The following is a 15,055-nucleotide window of genomic DNA, read 5'->3' as shown; positions in this document are numbered from 1 at the left end:
ACAATAAAGTTTTGTACATACTTACCTGGGAAGGACAGATATATACTTAGCTATAGACTCCGTCGTCCCAGACAGAATTCGAATTTCGCGGCACACGCTGCAGGTAGGTCAGGTGATCTACCGCCCCTGCCGCTGGGTGGCAGGAATAGGAACGATTACCGTTCTAGAACCAGATTTTTCTCTTCTACCTGTCTCCATGAGGGGAGGGGGGTTGGGTGGGCATCAATCGTTATATATCTGCCAGGTAAGTATGTACAAAACTTTATTGTATCTTAACAATATCATTTTTGTACATGGAACTTACCCAGCAGATATATACTTAGCTGATTGACACCCTTGGTGGTGGGAAAGAGACAACTATTTACTGAATAGACAGGTAAACAACATACTTTGTAGGTAATAAAAATAAATCAAAACCTTGGTTCCTACTTGATCAGGCGGGGAAGCTCCATGGCTAATGCCTATGAATCTGCTTCGCCTCAAGAGCCTCAGCGAGGATGTGACCTATGGCTAGAGTTCTTGTGGGTCTGTCGATGGGGTCTTATCCATTTACTCGACAGAGCCTCTTACATGACAATATGCCTATGCCTAGTGGCATAATTAAGGAGCACAACACCGATCCCGATCACCTGATCCTAACACGAGGGTTAGTGCTTAAGTTGAAAAGAGTTATCTACAAACTCCTTTCAAACAACCCAAAGAAAAAACACGACGTTAAATAAAATTTAACTCACTAGTTAAGGATCAGTATCTGCTCCCTATCCCAGCAATGTATCCGCAGACCCGTATCAACCAAGAGAGAAGGATCCCTCGAAGGTTATCTTGACATCCTTCGGATAATGGTTAGTCAACACAGAGTTGCATCTCCCGTATGTGACAGCTAATATGTCCTTATGACATATTGTTAGGGAAAGAACAAGAATTCGGAAAAGCTCGCACTTCATGCGCTTTTAATTCTTCGCAGCTGTTTGAAGGAATCATCAATGCACTTATCAAGTGCTTAGGAGATCACAATGTCTCAAAGAAGGCCAGGGCGTTCTTTGATATAGATCTCTTCTGGGTGAAGCCTGGAGCCTGGCTAGCGCTTGGCAGGCGCCTAGCACCTGTCTAGCGCTCGCGCCTGGCTGGAGCCTTGCGCCTGAATGGCGCCTAGAGCCTGGCTGGAGCCTCGCGCCTAGATGGCGCCTTGCGCCTGGCTGGCGCCTCGCGCCTGGCTGGTGCCTGATTGGCTCCTCCTTCCTGGCTAGCGCCTCGCGCCTGGCTGGAGCCTTGCGTCTGGCTGGTGCCTTGCGCCTGGAAGGCACCTGGAGCCTGGCAGAAGACTTCATGATTACTGTCTATGAGTCTGCATGCCTCAAGAGTTTCAGCGAGGTAGGACCTATGACTGACAAACCCTTCTGGATCATGTCAATGGGGCTAGCCCGCTTACACGACAGAGCCTTCTCGGATCGTGCCAATGGGGGCTGACCCACTTACATGGCAGAGCCTTACTGTATCATATCAATGGGGACTAGCCCTCTTACATGACAGAGCTTTAGGTTTCTCTTTACTGGAAGGAGCCTTGCGTCTGGATGGATCCTCAATCCTGACTGAGCCTAGCCTTGAAGGAGCCTGGCACCTGGATTGGCGCCTGGCTGGCTTCTAGAAGCCTGGCTTTGGCTCCTAGAGCCTGGGCTGGCTCCTAGAGCCTGGCTGGCTCTAAGAGCCCTGGCTGGCTCCTAGAGCCCCCCCTGACCTGGCTCCTAGAGCCTGGCTGGCCTCCTAGAAGCCTGGCTGGCTCCTAGAGGCCTGGCTGGCTCCCCTAGAGCCTGGCTGGCTCCTAGAGCCTGGCTGGCTCCTAGAGCCTGGATGGCTCCTAGAGCCTGGCTGGCTACTAGAGCCTGGCTGGCTCCTAGAGCCTGGCTGGCTCCTAGAAGCCTGGCTGGGCTCCTAGAGCTGGCTGGCTCCTAGAGCCTGGCTGGCTCCTAGAGCCTGGCTGGCTCCTAGAGACTGGCTGGCACCTCGCGCCTGGCTTGGCTCCTCCACACTTGCTGGAGCTTCGAGCTTGGAAGAGTCTCTAGGCTGTCTGACGATGTCCACATCGGACACTCTTATATCTGTCCGATTTGTTCGCCTCTGGGTGCATTTGCGCCAGTGGAGGCCCGCTCCTTCTCAGTATCCGACCATGGACAGAGTTCCATGGAACTGTCCGCCTCTGGCGTTTTTCGCCTGTATTGGCATTTGGCGCTTGGCTGGCGCTACATTGTCCGAGAGTCCTGAACAACCACATAGTTTACAGGAGTACTGGAGAAGGGTGGAAGAAATTCTTCCCCTTTGAGCTTTTGGCCCTGGCCAGGGGAGGTGATTTTAGTCAGCTACACCCAGTAGACGACAGGATATCTAACAACACGAGAGAGAAGAGTCTCCTCCGAGGAGGATCCTTCGTGAACATTCTTTTGCTAACGAGATCTCTTCTTACATGTTGATAGGTTCCTCGTTGCGAATCCCCTATCCTTCCGAAGGGAAGGGAAGGAGTGGAAGTCGAAGGAGAGACTGAGCTGAAATTGGGCGGAACCCTGATTTCTAGCTCTTATTGTATCCTTCTGATACCTTCTGAGAAGCATTTTGAGCCCTCATCGGCACCCGGAAGACTCTGTAGGCCAAACGTTTTAAACGTTTAAACCATATCTTCTTCTGTAGATGAAAATGTAAGTACCCTGCCTGGGCAACTAAACTTCTCACTGAAAGCGTTTTTGCGTCAGGAATAGAGGGATTTATTTCTTTTGCCAGACATACTATGCTGGCAAGAACCCATTGCCGAGTCTCCATTGAATCTGATGCGAGATTCCAATGCACAAAAAATTCACTTGTCTTCTTGGTCGTTTAGGGCTAAGAGAAACAAAGAATTCCTTCATAAACTTCCTCAAAAGAAGTCAGATGAGGAGCAGTGTTCCATTTTGTCGAACACGGAATCTGTGGCCACAAAAAAAAATCCCATTCGAAGTACATGATATCCTACTCTTGTCGTATGCGCTTGTATCGTATAAAGATCCCGAAGATCTTAATCCTCTGTTATCTCTAATTCCCTTTGTAGAGACAGAGTATGGCCTTTAACTGCGTTCTTTGATAGCAGATATATACATAGGTGATTCTTCCCTCTGAAAGTGAAGAAAAAACCTCGCTATGCGGTTCACAGAGGTATCGGAAGAGGGCAGTTTCCTCATTCCCTAACACGATCTGCAGCAATTCTATGTCTTAGCCATGACTATTGTCATTTACCTTGAAAAAACCTCTCATTCATGTTCCACTTCTGGTCAGTCTGCACGCGGACAGACTCAGAGTGGAGAGGTTTTATAGGTCATTTATAATAGATTCTGATAGAATATCCAGATACTCTTGGAAAAGCCTTACGAAACATGCTGTGAGAAGAACGTGACTTCTGTGAATCCACCTCTCTAAGGCCAAAATGAGGCATACATCCTCTCTTCCTTTGACGCCCAATTATCTTAATATCTGTAAAGTTAAAGAATTTATAACTAGGGGAAAAAAAAGTTAATAAAAGCGTATGCCAAACCAAAGACCCAGTACTTCCCTGCAAAGACAGCCCAGAAGGTCGATGGCGATGAAAAAACGAAAATCAAGTCAGGAGGTAGCAACAACGTATGTTGACACTACCGCGACAGAGAAAATCTGGTTCTAGAACGGTAATCGTTCCTATTCCTGCCACCCGCGGCAGGGGCGGTAGATCACCTGACCTACCTGCAGCGTGTGCCGCGAAATTCGAATTTCTGTCGGGACGACGGAGTCTATAGCTAAGTATATATCTGCTGGGTAAGTTCCATGTACAAAAAAGGCATTATAGGTGAACACAACAGAAACATCAGTGCCAACCCCTAACCTTCAAGAGAGAAACTCAAATCTCACCATGTTTTGCTTGGCGAAGAACTCCATGTTTATCAAGCAATCTGCACGCTTCCAAGGCACACTGAATTACGGCAGCTTTTTTCTTCCCTCTATGTTCAATGATGGCTACTAAAGGGCCACCACCAGGACCAGGTATAGGAAGTCTGGAAGAAGACGAAGACAATGAAAAAAAGACATGCAAATGCACACAAAATACAATAGAATATACTATCATGATATAATCCTTTTATTTTTACTCTCTCTCCAGTAATGCCAATCCAGCTAGCTCTTCTGGTACACTTCGAATTCCAATTCTTCAATACCGAAAGCATTCTCAACTTGTCAAAGAAACAGGAAATAAGTTATCATTTCTATGCTGACAAATACCGAGAATCATTAAAATGCATCATGAACATAGTTTATTCTCCACTTGCAGAGAAATTGATAAAAAATAGAAGCTGTATCTTCACCTTTAGGTAGTAAGGATCACAGGCCACCCCGACTTCAGTAAATTAGTAGAATATGCTTGTACTTCTTTAAAGTACCTAACAAAAAATTATGCTCACTTCTTAGGAACCCAACAGCAAAGGAAACCTTGGCATTTCTAGAGTTATGGTAGGAGAGGTTTTTTTCTCTTTTTTCCTGATTAAATGCAAAAATGAATTGAATATAGAATTTAGGCCAAAGGCCAAGCACTGGTATACCTACGAGGTCATTCAGTGCTGAAAGGGGAATTGACAGTAAAAGATTGGAAAGGTGTAACAGGAGGAAAACCTCAAAGCAGTTGCACTATGAATTAATTGTTAGGCGAGGGTAGAAAGTAAGATGAAAGAGAATGTGAAAGGAGATATACTACAGTAAAAAGAACGAACGGGGGTTACAGCTAGGGGCCAAAGGGATGCTGCCAAGAACCTTAAGTAATGCCTACAGTGCATTATCTATTCCTGCGGGGAATAGACAATGTGAAAAACCAAGAAACCAATACTCACTCTACTTTGCACTTGTAAACCCCAGGGCTCACATCTTCCGCAACATACTCGGGAAGATCGTAACCCTCCCGCTCAAACCATCCTCGGAGGGACTTCTTAGGGTCATTTAGGTAAAGCTCTTCGTTCAAGGTTGCAAACGGATTTACATCGTTCTCGCCTTCTTCCTCAGCATCCTCTCCTGCAATAGTATATAAAAGGGGCCTTATACACTTCATAAATCATTTTATATAACACATACCCTTGATGCAATGGCTCTAGGAGAAATGTGGCAGTAGCTATTGCCATGTTCTTTTTTTTTCTTAAGAACCACTCTCTACTGTGACTAGTACCAATACCAACTGGTTCAAGAATAAATTTTATAAAATATTTGACATATTCTTATGGTTTCTGTAAAGCAAGGTTCAGCCCAATACCAGACCAATATATAAAAACGAGAGAAAATAAAGAAGAAAAATATACTAAACAAAAACTGAAATATGATATTGTTAGTATACAATAAAGTTTTGTACATACTTACCCAGCAGATATATACTTAGCTAAGTCTCTGACGTCCCGACAGAATTCAAAAACTCGCGGCACACGCGACAGGTAGTCAGGTGACCAGCCCACTCCCGCCGCTGGGTGGCGGGAATAGGAACCATTCCCGTTTTCTAACCAGAATTTTTCTCTTCCACCTGTCTCCTGAGGGGAGGCTGGGCGGGCCCATTAATCGTATATATCTGCCGGGTAAGTATGTACAAACTTTATTGTATACTAACAATATCATTTTTGTACATGCAACTTCCCCGGCAGATATATACTTAGCTGATTGACACCCTTGGTGGAGGGCAAGAGACAGTTACATACTAATTATTTATGAATATAAAAACAGGGAAACAACATACGTTGTAGGTATATTAACAAAACAACCTTGGTTCCTACCTGATATGGAAGAAGACTTCATTGATACTGCCTATGAGTCTGCTTGCCATCAGAGTTCCAGAGAGGATGAGACCTGTGACTGATAACCCTTTCGGATCATACCAATGGGGGGCTTACCCGCTTACATGGCAGAGCCTTTTCTTGGATCGTACCAATAATGGGGGCTGACCCACTTACATGGCAGAACCTTGGACCTGTATCATACCAACGGGGGCTAACCCTCTTACATGATAGAGCTTTAGGTATTTAAGACAATACAAGGAGCATAACGACCAATCCCGATCACCTGACCACACTAACATGTTAGCACTACGATTTGAAAGGGAGTCAACTCCTGCACCCTCTTTCAATCGACCAATAAAATGCACCAAACACCATTAAAAACCCTAACCTAATAAAAACTAAAAACGGATTGGGTTCAGCTCCCTGTCCCAGCAACGAATCCGCAGATACGTACGCTCCTAGAGTAAAGCACTTGTCGTACGGCACTTGAATGTCTCTCAATTAATGAGATGCAAAGACCGAATTGCATCTCCAAAAGGTTGACTCCACTAGAGTCTGTATCGACAAGTTCTTGTGGAATGCCAAAGAGGTAGCAACTGCTCTTACCTCGTGAGCTTTAACTCTAAAGGAGGTCCAGTTGTTCTTCTTTACACGACCTAAAATGGGCTTCCTTGATTACGTCTCTGATGAAGAACGCCTGAGCATTTTTTAGAGATCTGTCTTCTGGGATCTCTAACTGAGCACCATAAACTTTCCTTACTCCCCCTTTAGTTCGTTCTTCCTTTCTAAGTAGAACTTAAGGCTTCTCCACTGGGCAAAGAGCCCTTTCTCGCTCTGTACCTACTAGAGACGAAAGTCCTTTTACTTCGAATGTTCGAGGCCAAGGTTTCGAAGGGTTTCATTCTTCGCCAAAAAACATCGGTTTGAAGGAACAGAACGCCGAGTCGTTCCTGAAGCCAACATTATGTTCTAAGGCTTGTAGTTCGCTTACTCTTTCGCTGAAGCTAGCGCGACCAAGAATAAAGACTTCCTTGTCAGATCTCTGAACGTAGCCTTACAGGGAGGTTCGAATTTTGAGGTCATTAAGTATTTTAGGACCACATCTAAGTTCCAACTAGGTGCTCTAATCCCTCTGTTCTTTGACGTCTCGAAGGATCTTATCAGGTCATGCAAATCTTTGTTCTTCCCCAATATTAAGGCCTCTATGCCTGAAGACTGAAGATAGCATACTTTTATAGCCCTTAATTGTAGAGACTACTAAATTACATTTCTCCTTCAAGTAAGGAGGAAATCAGCTATATCTGTCACAGAGGTACCTGGAAGAGGATATCTTCTGAGCTCTACACCATCTGCGAAAACACATCCCACTTCGACTGGTAGACTCGAATAGTAGATGTCTTCTAGCTCTTGCGATCGCTTTCGCAACTTCTCGAGCGAAAAGCCTCTCGTTCTGACAAGTCCTTCGATAGTATGAAGGCAGTCAGCGAGAGAGCGGCAGGATTTTTGTGATACCTGTCGAAGTGGGGTTGTCTGAGAAGATCGCTCCTGTTTTGGGAGAGATCTCGGAAAGTCTACTATCCATCCAGTACTCTGTGTACCAGTTTTGCGCTGGCCAGAACGGGGTTTATGAGGGTCAGTTTGGCTCCCCCCCCCCCTCTGCTGCTGCAAACTTCCTTACCACTTCCGATAATATTTTTGAAGGAGGAAAAGCATACCCGTCTATTCCGGACCAATCGAGGAGAAGGGCGTCCAACGAAAATCGCCCTTGGGTCGGCGATCGGGAGCAGTAACTTTCCAGCCTGTTGTTCCAATGGTGGCAAAAAGATCTATTTCTTTTTTTTCTGGCTCAGCTCGTGTCGCTTGCGCGAAATATCCTTTAATCTATTATTTCTAGGGTAAATGTACTAACACATACCAGAGAATAAATAAAATAAAGAAAAAGGTCAGTATAACTGACTCGCTCACCCTCTAGGAGGGTGTCGGTATGACACTAGCGAGTGAGACCACTACCACGAGCCAAATGCCAATAGAAATCTCCCACTACAAAACCCTCCAAGAGGGGAGCCGTCCCACAGAGAGAGCAGCTCGTACTACTACTACTCCATCCCATGCTGCCGACTGCTGCGCCTCTGGTGGCCATCCTTTTCAGTTAGCTCGCACGAGTCACACGTGTTATTTTCTCTCTGTGTATTTTGTGCCCTTTCTTCGGATTTTCGATAATGGAGCGTGCAGCTATTGCAGCAGCTAAGTTAAGTACTCAGTATTTACGGTTAGTTGGTTTTTTCCGTCCCTGAGACAGTATTTGCCGTTTTTTAGGTATAAATACGTTCTCGGGGTCGGAAGCATGGCAGCATGGTCCTGCCGCGTGATGGGTTCGTTCTTGGTCTCCCATACCTAGAACATCCCTTATTCGTTTACGCTCTATTTTGATTATCCGCTTTATTTGTTTAAGGTCTACTCAGGTTATCATGCATGCATGTATATCACCTTATGTAGGCTTTTTCTATCCAGATCCTAGTCCAGGTTCTTAGTATCGGCCCCTGACTAAGCTTTGAGTGGTAGACTTGCCTTCGGGTTAGTCGTACACTCCTGGATTTTTTCTCCTGTATTTTTACCTTCTTTCTTTCATTCCTTTTTTTATTTTATTTATATATATATATTTTGTCATTGTTAGGTTAGTTTGGCGTCTGGCTAGCCTAGCTCCCGGCTCATAGAGCCTATTCTACCGCTGATCAGTTCGGTTGCTTCCACATAGCTTCTCTCTGATCAGTTGGTTTTAGCCCTGTGGGCCTATATACTACCGCTTTTCAGTTCAGGTTGCTTCCCGATAGCTTCTCTCTGATCAGTTGGTTGGCCTAGGCTTGGTTACCGTATCTCAGTTACCGCCTCGTGGTCACTGCGTGATCACGGGACAGCCAGACGCCTGCCCAGTCCCCCCCCCCTCCCGCTCTTCCATAGAGTCGGGCGGGGGTGGGCCGGTCTGCCATGCTCGCCCCACATACCCGAGCCTGCCTCCCCCTCTCCCCTCCGCCGGAGGGGCTAGGGAGTCGGACAGACCCAGACTGGTCCCGACCTCTCCGCTTCTCGGTCCGGCCGGGTGGTACGTTGTGGGGGGCCCTGGCCTTCCCCCCCCTCCGTTACTGCCTTGTCGCTCCGGGCTAGCTCGAGCCTGTATGTCCTCTCGCCCTTCCCTCCTTACTAGAGCTCCTCCCTGATCGGAGTCCTGGTATCCAGCGGAAGGAGCTAGTCCACCCATTAGATGGACCGGAGCATACAGTAGGTCTCTACTAACCTTACCGTATTGCTGAGTTTCTACACTCCGCTTCAAACTGGACCTAGTCCGGTTCGCTTGTGTGTTTAGGTTTAAGTTATCTTTAAGTTTTATCTTAACTTTTAAAGTATCTTTAAACCATTTTTTCCCCCCCCTCCCCCCCCCCCCCCTCTTTCATTATTTTACCGGATCTCTCCGGGATTATAGCCTATTCAGGCAATGCAGGGAGGGGTTATGCCCAAATTTTTTCCGAGCTCCGCATGGTAACGGAGTTCTTTTGTCCTTTAGTCTGTAAGTGATACCCCTTTTTTTTTTAAGATACTCATGTGTCTTCCCACTTACAGGCCACCAACTTGTGAGCATCCGGGGATGTTTTTTCCTCCGCTACACTTCAGGACCCCTGTGGACACGAAGTTTGCCGGTCCCATGCTCCATGCGCGACTCCGCACCGCGGGGACATCCAGGGTCTGGTACCATGAGACGTGTACCATATGTTACGATCTGGTGAGCCAGCTGTTTGGAAGCGTAAGTATTCCATCTCGGTAGCTGCTCCGCTTCTTTTTTTTTTTTTTTTTTTTTTTCTTCTTTTAGTACTTTTTAATTAAGTTTTTCATCATTTACTTTAACTTAAGGGCATCTAGTTTAAGTTATACTCTAAGTTTTAGTTTTAAGTGATTCTTAAATCTAAAATACGCCCTCTCTTACAGGCTCCGGCAGTAAGGATACAGCACTGGCTACCCTGCGGGCCTGGGTCGGTGGTGGCAATTTTGGCAAGAACGCCGCCAAGGGTCAGCCCTACATACTTGAGAAGCGATTAGCACTATTAATCTTTCCCGGAGGCAAGGCGACAGGGTACGTCGACCCAGTAGAGGCGGACCCGACTATTGCCTTCATCCAACAACAGTGGCGCCTCCTTAACTGAAACAAGACCAGGATATCTCCACGGATGTCGCAACCCTGGATATTAATGTTGAACCGATGGTAGGTATAGACGACCTGTTGGTCGAGGGTAAGTAATGCAGGTACCAAAAGGGTCACCTTGGGTGTGACTGTCTCTTCTACCCCTGCAACCTCTCCATCCTTCCAAGGCTTTACGGGTGATGAATTATATACTCCTCCTGAGGCTTCGGTTAGACCTAAGATCAAGTCTAAAGTGATGACCTTGACTAAGACGTCATCGTCTTCGAAGAAGACGTCCTCGTCTTCTTCCTCCCCGCGTAAGTCTCCGGCTCGTAATCCCGGCCCAGACAGGTCTAAAGGGTCTAGCTCCGGCTCTAAGTCCTCGAAAAGTAAACCCAAGGAGAGATCTCGCACCCCGGCAGTTTCACCAGTTCCACTACCTTTGGTTCCTATTCAGAGCCTCCCCTCCACCTCCGCAGCAGCTCCCGGCTTTGGACTCCAAATGCTGGCCTGTTGCAACAGGTGGGGGCGACCTAGTGGGGTCCCCCCTTAAGAGTAGTTATGGAACAAATGATATCCCTTCGCCTGTCAGACAGGATCACTTCTCAGGATTCTGTTATAGCCGGGCTAAGAGAAGCCCCTCTAGCCTCTCCCTCACTCTCCAACACTAGTGGATCTCAGCTTCTCCGTATGGACTCGCTTCCCGCTTTCTCCATGAACAACCCTTGGAGAGTAGGTCATACGCCCCCTTCCAGGATGGTCTTCATCTCCATACCGGAGTTTGGAACTCGAAGAATAGAGGACTTCGAGTTCTACCCGGAAGGCCTACAGCCTCCTTTCATAGGCTACGCAAGGCTCACGCCTTCGGCTATGGTTCCTCTGACGATAGGGTACCAAAGGAGGACAGTCCTCTATTCTCGAGACCAGGCTCAGAGAGAATGGCTCAGATGTTTAGAGGACATGGATTGTTCGAACACCAAGATACAACCATTTAAAAGTCCCTTTACCATTTTTCACAATGGATGAGAGTACCCCGCTCCCGTTCCTAACCAAGGTAGCAAGGTCGGACCATTCTCCAGCAGCCCAGAAGGGCGGGGGAAACCCATGCCTCAGTTGAAAGAAGCAGATCCCACATCTCCCCTTGCTCTCCCCTTCATCGGAGAATTGTGGGAAGACTTGCCGAATACATTCTCAGCTGGCAAACTCAAACCGGACTGTGCTATGGAGCAGTTTTGGTGAAAAGGCTACCCAGGCTCCCAGATAGTCTTATTCAGGCTGAATTTGACTCAAAATCACGACTAGCCAGATCAATCAACTCGATGGCTATGGTCTGAGGTAGCAACCATGGCTTATGGTTCAGAACCAATTTTTAAGCTTATGACCAAAGCCCTGACTCAAACGGTGCAGTCAGATATGTTCGAGTTTGCCACTGCTAGAACGAATTGTAGAAAGCATGTCCTGCTAGAGGCAACCATTCGACATGAACCGAATAGGTTACTCTCTTCTAACATCTGGGGCGCAGATCTCTTCCCAGAGGCTATGGTTAAGGAAGTACAGGCAGAGGCTACGAGGTTGAACCAGAGCCTTAAAGACCGTTGGGGTCTTACGGCTAGGAGGAGGCAAGACCTGACACCTAAAGGTAAGGGACAGGGGAAACCCAGACGTTTCCAACCTTTACCAAAAGAAGCAACCACGCTTTCCTCAACAAGTTCCAGCAATGCCGTTAGTGCAGACAGCCCAACCCTCCACGTCTAAAGGTCAATCACAGCCAATTTATGTGATATCCCCTCAGCCTCAACCCTCCACCTCATACGCCATCTCTCCAGCTTACAATCAAGCCTTCGAGAGTCAAGCTTCTCAGAGTATGACCGCTCGGGCAAGGGAGGCAGAGGTAAGCGGTCCTTTCGTGGGAGAGGATCGGAGGCCCCTTCAATAGGGGAAAGCACTTCAGAGGAGGCCGAGGTGGTTACCAGAACAATGAAGAACTTCAGGTAGGAGGGAGGCTGTTTCACTTTCGCCACCGGTGGAACTTCAGCCAGTGGGCTCAGAGCATAGTGTCAAAGGGCTGGGTTGGAGCTGGTTGACGAACCCACCTCCAGCCAGACCTTTCCGTCAATTCTTCCTTCCAAAGAATTGACAGAGTACGCAGAGGACCTCCTTCAGAAAGGAGCTATAGCCAAAGTCAAGAGGTTAAATTTCAAGGTCGCTTGTTCAGCGTGCCAAAGAAAGGCTCACACAAAAGAAGGGTAATCTTAGACTTCCGTCCCGCTTAAACTTAGCCATCCGCTGCGACAAGTTCAAGATGCTCACGATCTCACAGTGGTTCGGACCTTACTTCCCCGTGGGGCCGTCACCACCTCTATCGATCTTACAGACGCCTACTATCATATCCCTATTGCAAAGACACTTCCGTCCGTATCTGGGATTCAAGATAGGAGACCAGACATTCTCCTTCAAGGGTAGTTCCATTCGGGCTCAACGTGGCACCCAGGTGTTCACGAAGCTAGCGGAAGTAGTAGTGCAACAGCGCAGAGCGCAAGGGATTATGGTAGTGGGTATCTCGACGATTGGTTGATCTGGGCCCCATCAGTCGAAGAATGCAACAAGGCCACACTGAAAGTGATCCAGTTCCTAGAATATCTAGGATTCAAGATAACAAGTCCCAAAGTCGAGGACTCACTCCAGAGTCAAACTTTCAGTGGCTAGGCATTCAATGGAATCTATCCTCACACACTCTGTCGATTCCATCTACCAAAAGGAAAGAAATAGCGAAGTCAGTCAAGCAATTTCTAAGTCACAAACTAGCATCCAGGAGAGCTCAGGAAAGGATCCTCGGCTCTCTCCAAGTTTGCATCAGTAACGAACATCTTGATGAAAGCCAAACTGAAAGACCTAACCAGGATCTGGCGCTCACGAGCAAATGTCAGGTCCAGGACAAGCTATCCTCAGTGCCTCTGATTCTAAAGAATCGGCTTCGGCCGTGGGCAAAAGTCAAGAATCTATCAGTGTCAGTACCCCTTCAGTTCCCTCCACCAGGGATCACCATCCACACAGACGCGTCCTTAAGCGGCTGGGGAGGGTACTCCCAAGTCAAAAAGGTCCAAGGGATTTGGTCACCCCAGTTCCGTCAGTTCCATATAAACGTACTGGAGGCAATGGCAGTGTTCTTGACTCTGAAAAGATTACTCCCACCAAAGTACTCCCACATAAAGCTAGTCCTGGACAGCGCAGTGGTAGTACATTGCATAAACAGAGGAGGCTCCAAGTCACGTCATCTAAATCACGTCATGATAGCCATCTTCTCCCTGGCAGACAAATTCAGTTGGCATCTTTCCTCCACCCACATAGCTGGAGTGAGAAACGTCATAGCAGACGCCCTATCCCGATCAGTACCCCTAGAATCGGAATGGTCACTAGACGAAAGTTCGTTTCAATGGATCCTTCAAAGAGTCCCAGGGCTACAGGTGGATCTCTTCGCATCCCAAGCGAACCACAAACTACCGTGTTATGTAGCCCCCAACCTGGACCCTCTGGCTTACGCCACGGACGCCCTAGCTCTAGACTGGAACAACTGGGGGAAGATTTACGTCTTCCCTCCAGTGAATCTCCTTATGAAAGTATTGAACAAACTCAGGACATTCAAGGGTCGAGTGCTCTAGTAGCCCCAGACTGGCCGAAGAGCAATTGGTACCCTGATTCTGGAACTGGGCCTTCGTCCCCTTCGGATCCCAGTCCCAAGCTCTCCCAGTCAGTACAAACGAAGACTGTGTTCGCTTCCTCAGGGATTCTCAAAACCCTAACTTTATGGATTTCATGAAGTTTGCGGCAAAAAGAGATGCGAATATTGACCCTCAGAATATTCTCTTCCTGGAATCGATAAAAGGGATTCAACTTTGAGGCAGTATGATGCTGCTGTCAAAAAAGTTAGCAACGCCTTCCTGAGAGAGTCAGATATCAGAATCATGACAGTTAATTCTGCTATATCCTTTTTCAGATCCTTATTTGAAAAAGGTTTAGCAGCTAGCACGATTACGACTAACAAGTCAGCATTGAAAAAGATATTTCAATTTGGATTTAACATAGACTTGACGGATGCCTACTTCTCGTCTATTCCTAAGGCATGTGCTAGACTTAGGCCTTCTGTGAGGCCTACGTCAGTTTCATGGTTCTTAAACGATGTTCTAAAACTGGCTTTCCGAACCAATAATGACAACATGCTCGTTTATGATGCTCCTAAGAAAAACCTTATTTTTTATTAAGCCTAGCTTCAGGAGCAAGAATTTCAGAACTGTCGGCTTTATCCAGAGATCCGGATCATATTCAATTCCTTCCCACAGGGGAAGTTCTACTTTCTCCGGAACGTAGCTTTTTAGCAAAGAATGAAGATCCTTTGATGAGGTGGGAACCTTGGAAGGTACTACCCCTTCCACAAGATGTATCCCTTTGTCCAGTTTCAACCTTACGAGCCTTTCTATCCAGGACCTCCTCATCCTCATCGGGGCCCCTCTTTAAGAGGGAAAAAAAGGTGGTACTTTATCCATTAAAGGCATCAGGCAACAAATCCTGTACTTTATTAAACAAGCCAATCCTGACTCTTTCCCAAAAGCACATGATGTCAGGGCAGTAGCCACCTCAATTAATTACTTCCAACATATGAACTTTGATGATTTAAAAAAGTATACCGGATGGAAATCGCCGACAGTGTTCAAACGTCACTACCTGAAGTCCTTGGAAGCTCTGAAATTCCCAGCAGTAGCAGCGGGTAACATAGTTTCCCTGACTCTAGCTAAATTGTAGTAGAAGATTCAGTCCTCCTTTCTACCTCCGCCTCACCCAACAGTTCGTCTATTCCTACCTTGTTCATTAGCATTCACCTTGTGTCTTAGCTGCTTTATGATTGTATAGTGCCCCTTTTGTCGGGTTAGGGACACTCACAGGTGATTACAATATTGATCTCATAGATGTTAACCCCTTATTTTTATGCTAGGGGATACATCATATTACAATGGTTACGGGTTTTGTATATTAAGTCATATACATTCCTGATAGATATTTTTGTGATTGCTCAACGTATTTATGTATTTTTATA

General features: G+C 46.8%; 1 protein-coding gene across 2 annotated transcripts in view; it reads right to left on the bottom strand.

Moving 5' to 3' along the window:
• The window catches only part of LOC135205124 (kanadaptin-like), a 135,402-nt gene that overhangs the window by 14,567 nt on the left and 105,780 nt on the right, over nucleotides 1-15,055 (bottom strand). For both annotated transcript variants that reach the window (XR_010312489.1, XM_064235478.1), the window contains exons 6-7: nucleotides 4,872-5,049; nucleotides 3,904-4,046 (exon numbers count right to left, since the gene is read on the bottom strand). Coding sequence is in view for 1 of the 2 variants with exons in the window: in XM_064235478.1 (XP_064091548.1) it covers nucleotides 3,904-4,046; nucleotides 4,872-5,049 (321 nt within the window). In the remaining variant the exon portion in view is untranslated. The remainder of the gene's footprint in view (nucleotides 1-3,903; nucleotides 4,047-4,871; nucleotides 5,050-15,055) is intronic.

This window comes from Macrobrachium nipponense, chromosome 48, assembly GCF_015104395.2.
Source record: "Macrobrachium nipponense isolate FS-2020 chromosome 48, ASM1510439v2, whole genome shotgun sequence".
Classification (NCBI taxonomy): domain Eukaryota; kingdom Metazoa; phylum Arthropoda; class Malacostraca; order Decapoda; family Palaemonidae; genus Macrobrachium; species Macrobrachium nipponense.
Note: the sequence above shows the minus strand (reverse complement) of the source record. Positions and strands in the feature narration are given on the sequence as shown.